The sequence below is a fragment of the Micromys minutus genome (assembly GCF_963924665.1).
Source record: "Micromys minutus genome assembly, chromosome: 29".
NCBI lineage: Eukaryota > Metazoa > Chordata > Mammalia > Rodentia > Muridae > Micromys > Micromys minutus.
Genome location: NC_137964.1, coordinates 26,914,324 through 26,923,340, shown reverse-complemented (window position 1 = coordinate 26,923,340; position 9,017 = coordinate 26,914,324). Strand labels below are relative to the sequence as shown.

Sequence of the window (9,017 nt, the reverse complement as noted above, 5' to 3'; positions counted from 1 at the left end):
GACTCCTTTCTTTGTGCGTGTGTGTGCATTTGTGCAAGTGCACATGTGTATGGAGATCAGAGTCATTGTTAGGTGACTTCCTGGGTTATTCTCCACTTTAGTTTTTGAAACAAGTCTCTTACTAAATCTGGAGCTGCCTGGCTACCCAACAAGCCACCTGTCTGCCACAGAACTGGGGTACACTGCACCCAGCTTCTATGTGGGTGCAAGAGTCAGACTCAGTTTTTCACGCTCATACAGCAAGAACTTCACCACCTCAGCCACCTCTCCAGCCTTTCTTTTTCTAAACTTAATTTTCAAGGAATTTTTACATTCCTGTTGCAAATAGAAAATTAGTATACCACTACCATAACTATAAAATGTGAGCATAAGAGAAATACAAGGAAAATAAATTCTATTCTGAAATTTTAGCTAAATGCTGTAGTCCACCAAAGGCTGTTAAAGATAAATATGTGCAGTTATGGGAGGGCTCAGCAGCTAAGAACATTTGCTGCTCTTCCAGAGGACTGGGACTCAGTTCCCAGCATCCATGTATTGCTTACAACCACCTATAACTCTAGTTCCGTGGGATTTGAATCATCTTATGGTCTTGATGGGTGTCTACACACCCATGGCTGATACAACACATACAAATAAATAAAAATAAGACCCATGAGCTGGAGAGGTGGCTCAGTGGTCACGAGCACTTACTGTTCTTTCAGAGGACCTGACACTGAACTCTGGTCCCAGGAGATCTAATACCCTCTGTCCTCGTGGATACCTGTATACATGTGGTACAAAGTTATGCAGGAGCATACACACATCTAAACCAAACATTAATAACTTTTATTAAAAAAGTAAAAAGCAATCTTTAAAAAAGATTCTTGAAGGTCCTTTCTCCCTTCCCTCCCCGTCTCTCCCTTCCCTCCTTACTCCCCTTTCTTCTTTCTACTCCCCTGACTCCCTCCTTTTTATCTCACTTCCCTCCCCTCCCCTCACTCTGTCCTCTCTGTTCATTCTCCCCCCCCCCCCTTCCTGCTCAACACTACTTGGGGTGAAACCTAGGGCCTTGAGCATGCTGGGAAAACACTTCAATCCTAAGCAAGGCTCTCTAGTTAACTAAGTTAGGGCAATTTTAAATCATTGTCAGCATGTGTTTGGGAAGTAAGCTGAATTATTCATCCCCAGTAGCAGGCGTCCTGTATCTTGGGAAGTATTCTGCTGACTTCTCACTACTCTGCAAAGCAGCGCTGTCTGGCCCAAGCTCTAGAAGCATGGGCTAAAAGCCATGGCCAGTCTGCACTGGACCTCCATCTGTAAGTCCATCCTACCTAAGAGCTATTCCTGAGAAGTGATGAGCAGAGCTTGCATATTTACTCTGTTTTTTGTCTGTCTCAGGAAACTTCCTATGGACTACAGACATGGCAGCCTGTGTGAAGGAGTTGGTCTTCCACCTCTTGGCTGAGCTCTTGCGTACAATGCATGCCCTGGAACAGCGGAAGCACCCAGCTGGCCTGTCCTCCTCTCTCGCCCTCCAGCTCAACCCCTGCCTGGCCATGCTGATGGCCTTACAGTCAGAGCTGCACAAGCTGTACGATGAGGAGACCCAGAGCTGGGCCTCGGGCAGTACCTGTGGAGGCTCCGCAGCAGTAGTTGCAGGCGACCAGGGCAGGTTTTCCACCTACTTCCACGCTCTCATGGAAGGCTGCCTGGCAGTTGCGGAAGTAACACTACCCACCAATATCAGTGTCACAGCTAGCGGGGTGACCTCAACGACCACCCCAAATCTCAGTGACTCGTCCTCTTCCTCCTCCTCCTCCCCAGGACAGACCCCACAGAGCCCTAGCCTCCTGTCCAAGAGAAAGAAAGTCAAAATGAAGCGAGAGAAGGCTTCCTCTTCCAACAAGCGCCAGTCCTCCCGTGCCACGGATGCAGACTCTACCGTGCTCAGTATTGGGGGCAGCAAGCCTGAAGACATGCTGTGGTTCCACCGAGCCCTCACCTTGCTTATCATTCTCCGGCACCTTACCAAAAAGGACCCTCAGGGCTTGGGTGTAACAAGTGACGCCATTGCCGATGCCTGCCAGGCCCTGGTAGGCCCTACGGCCCATAGCCGCCTGCTAGTGATCTCTGGCATTCCCACCCACCTGGATGAGGCTGTTGTCAGAGGGGCTATTCGCAAGGCCTGCAATGCCCATGGAGGCGTCTTCAAAGATGAGATCTACATCCCACTGCAGGATGAGGACCCCAAGAAGCCAAAAGACAAGGCTGAGGGTGGTGACAGCAAAGTGGAATCTGAGAAGTTGTTGGGGTTCCCCAGTGTGGACAGCCTGGAGGGGAGCACATCAAGCAGCCTGGCCCCTGCCATGAGCATCAGCGCTTCCGCTTCCACCAGCCAGGCCTCAGTCTGCAGCTCCCAGTGTGTTTCACAGACCGCTAGTGACCTCTCAGTGGACCCACTGCCCTCAGGCCTGGAGCTTCCTGTTCCTCCTGTCCTGTTGGAACCCCATGTAGTGTCCAGCCAGGAGAGCCTTGACATTTCCTTATGCAGCACTGGCAGCCTGGGCAGCCTGGGCAGCCTAGGGGAACCTCTAGACAATCCAGAGACAGCAACTGTGTCTGACGTGGGCTCAATGTACACGGTCACTTCCCTGGATACCCAGCCCCTCACAACGCGCCCTATCAAAGGCTTTGCAGTGGTGGAGGTAATAGCTCTCAGCCTTGAAAGCCGCTCAACCCTGACCTGGCCAACATGGCTTTTCCATGTTACTTCCAAGGCATTAGCTAGCAGGCAACATGGGATTCTGGGGAACTTCTGGGCAACTCTGAGCAGCTGCTCTTCTTTATGTCAACTCTAAGAGGGACATCCAGTTTGGTGTTCCGAGGCATAGGCAGTTCATTGCTGTGAGTGGGCCGAGGGTCTCTGGCAGGTACACTCCAGGACCATGGCTGTACTTTGAGAGGCACTGTGCATGGTGGCACGGTGAGAATCACGTTCACTGTACTCCAGGAATGCTGAGTACAGGTGCTGTGTGTGCCCAGGTGAGCGCTACTGCAGGTGCCTCATGTTTCTTGGGCTCCCTTGTTTGGGAATGAGGCATCTAATGACTTCCTACACTTTTACAAGAGTTAGACTCCAAGGTAAAACCCAGAATGGGTGCAGCACTTATTTAGTGTGCACGAAGCCCTGGGCTCATGTACCAACACCACTAAGAGTAAGTGCCCATTCCTTTCACTACAGAAAGCCCAAGGGCAAGGACTTTCATCAGTGGCTCACCCAGCTAGGCCACCTTCCTGGGGACTGGACAGCCTTTAGGCTCCAGAGCTTCCCTGTAATGGCCACGTTGCATTGGGAAGGAAACTTCCCAGGAAACAAGGTCAGCAGAGCCCATGGCCCCACAGGCAAGACCCATCAGAGCTCACCCTTTCTCCTTGTTCATACAGATTAGGTCCCGAGCCAAAATAGAGAAAATCAGAGCAAGTTTATTTAACAATAATGATTTGATCGGTCTGTCAAGTCTGGATGGTGAAGACGAGCTAATGGAGATGTCGACAGAGGAGATTCTGACGGTGTCTGTGGTGAACCAGAGTCTGTTTGACACTCAAGGGAGCCCAGGACTGGAAGATTACTTCAATGACAAGTCCATTAAAGGTGACCTGCAGGCTGTGTGCATTTAGTACTTGTAGTTTCATTTATCCTTTAGTTCCGTGTATGTATTTGTGTGTGAGTGTGCATGCCCATCATGGTAGCTGTGTAGAGGTCAGAAGACAACTTCTGGTAGTCTATCTTCTCCTTCTACCACTGGGTCCCAGGGACCAAACTCGTTCCTCAACCTTAGAAGCAGGTAGGTACCTTTACTCACTGAGCCATCTCACAGGTCCAGATTTGGATTTTTAAATAGAGACTCACTCACACTGGCTTTGAACTCCTTGCTCTTCCTGCTTCTACAGTTCAAGTACTAGAACCATAAGTTTGAGCTACCACATCTTATCAGTTTAAGGTATATTCTTTTTATTTATTATTTTTTTAGTAAGCAGTTTTAAGTATACAGAAATTTTGAGCTCCATGCTGGTTGATGGTGGCTGATTGTGTGATTCTGTGGAGGGTGTGAGGTACACTCGAATTCAGCCCCAGTACACGGGGCTGTTTTGCAGGTGGGCAGGGAGCCACAGCCCATGTTCTAGCTAGAGACCCTGAGAAGGGCCCTCCGCCTGCTCTAAGCCCACTGTGGGCTTCCTTGTTACAGTGTCCTGTGCAGCCTCAGACAGGACTGCTTGTGTTTACTGGATTCATACCCCACCTTTAGAACTAGCCAGGGGCTGGAGTGACAGCTCAGCAGTTAAGAGTACCGCTGCTCTTCCAGGGGACCTGAGTTCAGTTCCCAGCATCCACATTGTAGCTCATAACATTCTGTGATTCCAGTTTCAGAATATCTAATGCCCTCTTTTGGCTTGTGTGACTAGCAGGCACACATGTGGTATACACACACACACATATACAGGCAAATATTCATACACATAAAATAGCAGTCTTCCAGCATCTTGGAGTCCCAGCAGCTGGGAGGCTAGGGCAGAAGGATTGAGACTCAAGAGTTTAATACCAGCCTATAAGATCACATCTCAAAGGAGGCTGGCAAGATGGCTCAGTGGCTAAATGTGCCTGCCATTAAACCTGGTGACCTGGATTTAATCCCTGGGACCTACAGTGATGGAAGGAGAAGATAGGACTACAGTAGTTGTCCTCTGACTTCCACATTAGTGTTGGCACAAACACAAACACACTCTCTTAAAAGTAAATAAGTGGATAAAACGCTAGTGGTTCTTTATCCCAGGCCCTAGCAAATGTAGCACAGCACTGTTGGTATAAAGTGTCTTGTTGGTTATAGGGTTTAGAGGGCGGTACCTTACATTTTGTGTCTGAGCAGCTGCCTTGTTGCCCCCAAGGGCTGACTGTGTTCCTTTGAGGGTGTATTTTGCCCTTACCTCAGCTGTCCTCTGAGGAAATGTGCAGCAGAGGGTTCATTTCCAGGATGCTCAAGTACTTTTCGTTATTGCTTCCTAGGCTCCCCCACTTTGAATCTAGAATGCACTTTTAGCTCCATTCTTTTGCAGTCAAGCCTTGTACTGATGGTACTCAAGGCTTTGCTAATACAGATTTTGGCCTCATTTTGCCCCTTCCCCCATTCTTACCCCCTCCTACATAGGCACATGCTCAGTGGTCTCACCATGTAGCCAGTATTGATCTTGAATTCTGGGTCCTCCTGATTCAACTTCCTAAGTGGTAAGATTCCAGGTGTGTGGCACTGTGCCCAGACTTAGCCAGCTTTTGTCTCTGCACCCTGCCAATCAATCTTATATGCTCTCTAACAGCACAGAGATTCATTTCCTCTCTCTGAACTGCCACAAGCCTGTGTGTTCTTTCCCTTCTTTGGATTATCAAGCACATTACTGCTGTTAAGATAAACTGGAGCTGAACAGACAGCTCACTCAGTGCTTCTTCTGCAGAGGACCAGGTTTGGTTCGGAGCACCTCCATGACAATTTATAGCCATTCATAACTCCAATTCCAGGGGATCTAGTCATTTCTTACTGCCTCTGACACTAGGCATTCCTGTGTTATACATACTTACATGTAGACAGAACAGTCATGCACATGAAATAATTAAGTAAATCTAAAAGTAGAATCAAATTGAGTTTGGTAGTGCAGTCCTTTAAAAATAAAATAATACTAAATTAGGGTGTGTTAAATTGCTGGGCCAAGCTCCTGAGAGCACAGCAGCTGCTTTAAGAGTTCAGAGTGAGCAAGGAGGCCTGTGGGTTCCAAGCAGCTGGAGAGAAAGGACAGCAGCCTGACCCAGAGGACATGCTCAGAGTTCTGCACCTCACTGCAAGGAAGTGTGAGTGTGTGACCAGTGTGGAAGCCTGAGGACAAGGACCCAGTTAGCTACTTGCACTAACGTGTGGGAAACCACAGCAATGTATGGCTGTGCACAGTGCTCAGTGAGTAAAGGAGCTGGGAAAGCCCGGCTGCCCACATGCAGTCTCCTAAACCTTGTATCACATTATCTAAAGGACACTGACTCTACAGTTACCCTAACTCCACATGCATGACATGGCGCACATACTTCCAGTATGCACACACTTCTATTCATTGATTCTCTAAGTATGTAGTTGCTAACTAGGCAAGAGGATCAGAAGTTCAAAACCAACCTCAGTTATAAGACCTTGTCTTTGAAAACAAAATAAGCAGTTGCTAGAAAAGATGCCTGCAGGGTGCGTCCCTCCATAGTATGTTCGTGAGAATGATTGAGCCTTGTCCTATTTTCTAACAGGTGAGAAACTGGTGCCTGGGGCCAGAGAGGTCCTGACAGAAATATTTAAAAGCTGTGCCCACTCAGAGCAGACGCTGAGCCTGACACCAGCCAAACCCATCAGGGTCTCTGACATCTACCTTAGCAAAGAGCAGATCAACTCCCAGACCCCAGGCAACCTCCTACACCTCTTCTTCACCAATGTCCGGCCTCCAAAGAAGGTGCTGGAGGACCAGCTCACACAGGTACCACGCTGTCCACACACTCTCTGTGCTGAGCCATGGGCTCCTCATCTGGGCTGCCTGAGAATCTTGCTCTCCACTCTTGTACTCCACAGATCCTGAGGAAGTACGGCGTGCCCAAGCCCAAACTGGATAAGAGCAAGTACAGCAAAGCCGGGAAGGAGCAGCACCCGGTGAAGGTGGTGAGCACCAAGCGGCCAGTCACCAAGCCACCTGCCAAAGACAAAGCTGTGCTCAGCAGCCTCAGGTGCACCTTTAGGGAGCTTGGCAAGAGGGTGGTTGTAGGCAACCTCCGGCAGGTGCCCCAAAAACTGGGGCTATCTTCTGCTCTGCTCCTGAGGTCCCTTCAGTCCCTTCAGTCCTCAGCTTCATTCACTGCAAGTTAACATTTCACCCTGCCTGTGAGTGTAGTAAAAACCAGGCAAGCAGTGGGTGCTGAGAGCACACAAGAGTGCGTCCATTCACATCAGTCCAGTTATCCATGTGCATAAGCAGTCATTTTAGAAAGCTTCTTGTGTGTGTGGGAAGAACTGATACAGGCTGGGGACATAGCTCAGCAGCCGAGTGTGCATTCAGCATTTGCAGTACTCCAGGTCCTTTTATTTATATGCATGTATCACTTTCTTAATTGGCACAAAATTCAGAAGAGGCTGCAACAGAAAGATCACAAGCTCAAGGCCTACCTAGCCAGAGAGTGAGTTCCTGAGTTGTCTGTCTCCAAGCAGAGAGTCAAAAAAAAAAGACCACTGGAAATATGACAGCACACACCTTTGAATTTAGTACTCAGAAGACTGAGGCCAGTTTGTTCTGCTTAGCAACCCTCAGGCCAGCCAAGACTACATGGTGAAGCACTGTCTCAGATGAAGGAATGAGTGAATAAATAAATGAGTAAATAAATTAGTAGAGCTGGAGATACAGCTCAGTGGTAGGGCATTTGCTAAGTATGCATGAGGCTCTGGGTTCATTTGCCAGCACAAGATAGGTAGATAGATAGATAGATAGATAGATAGATAGATAGATAGATAGATAATAAGTTCTTTCCTGATTTCAAAGTCCCCTTCCCTAAATATTCCATATTTGAATTTTTATGTATGTTTAGTATAAATTTCTTAAGGTGGGGTCTCAAGGCTGGCAAGGTCAGAGGTATATTACTTGGGAGAGGACACAGAATCAAGAGTTCAAGGTTGCTACATAGTGTGTTCCAACATAGTTATGTGAGGACCTGTTCATAACACAACAAAAGACAGTTTCTTACTCTAAAACCCCAGCTAAACTCAGAGTAGTGACTGTCCTGCGTGAACTCAGGAGCCACAGACATTGGCTGCCATGCCTAGCTTTAGTTTATGACTCAGACCCTCACTGTTCTGATAGCCCTTGCACTGTGTGTCTAGAGAAATTGTGTGAGTGACCAGAGCAATCCCACACTCTTTCCTTAACCAGCTGTGTGCAGATTAACCTGTCCTGCACACAGTGCTGCCCATCTGTGTCCTGCACACAGTGCTGCCCCATGGTCTCTTGGGAGCATTGTAAATGGGAGCAGAGCTGAGAACCCAAGTTTGTGAGTTCACTCAGTTCAACTTAATTTAATCTAAGTAGCTAATCTTGTACTGGCTGCTTTATCAAACAATGCCACTCTGCATATATAGGAAATGACTGAAAAGACTCTCGGGAGTCCTCACATCTTAAAGTGTTGATTTGTCTTTAGAATGTAATCAGAAAGCCTTACACTTAGCCCTGAGTGACTCCTATGTCAGCGTTGGGGTGTGTGAGCCAGTGTGGGTATGCCCATCCTAACTGCTGAGCTTTGGTCTGTAGCAGGACTGCATTAAGTGAGAAGAAGCCAACCGTGAAGCCGAAGTCACCTGAGAAGAGCAAACCAGATGAAAAGGATCCAGAAAAGTCACCCACCAAAAAGCAAGAAGGTACATGAGTGGCTGGAGAGCCAGTCTCTACCCTGGGGACAGCATCCCATTCTAGGACAAGCCACCCACTGGGATGGCCCAACTCTTTATAGTCCCTGCTCCTCTGAGGCTTAGTTGAGACAGGACAGTGATGGCCATCAGCTTAAGGGAGGTAATAATAAGGTGACAAGCATGTCTTTACAACTAAACAACTGAAATGTAAAGAGTTGCAAATCTGCTCTGGGCACTTCCCTGAACCCAGGAACCAAACCAGGGGCTCTAAGACAGCAGAGACGGGGAGGCTGTGCATGCTGTACAATTGTTTTGTCAACCTTGTGCTCCTGAGACTCGGAGAAATAGGGAGATGGGAAGTCATGGCAATGCCTGGATGGTAGGTTGAGTGTGCAGAGGCTACGTCACACACTGGCTGAACTGGGGACAGCAAGATAACATCAGGGGAGCACAGGGAAGGGAGCTAGGTAAAGCCAGCCATGGACAAGACACTGGAAGGTCCACAGTGTGCAGGCTTCCCACCCATGACTGTGCATGCTTTTCCTTCCCACCCCCTGACTGCATGCAATGCTG

At 48.4% G+C, this 9,017-nt stretch overlaps 1 protein-coding gene across 1 annotated transcript in view; it reads left to right on the top strand.

Annotated features, from left to right (window-relative positions):
* HECTD4 (HECT domain E3 ubiquitin protein ligase 4) overlaps positions 1-9,017 on the top strand; it is a gene marked incomplete at its 5' end in the record, with an annotated part of 141,917 nt that overhangs the window by 120,808 nt on the left and 12,092 nt on the right. The window contains 5 exons of the mRNA XM_080940989.1: positions 1,378-2,684; positions 3,424-3,631; positions 6,311-6,534; positions 6,627-6,778; positions 8,347-8,453. Coding sequence (XP_080797115.1) covers positions 1,378-2,684; positions 3,424-3,631; positions 6,311-6,534; positions 6,627-6,778; positions 8,347-8,453 — 1,998 coding nt within the window. The remainder of the gene's footprint in view (positions 1-1,377; positions 2,685-3,423; positions 3,632-6,310; positions 6,535-6,626; positions 6,779-8,346; positions 8,454-9,017) is intronic.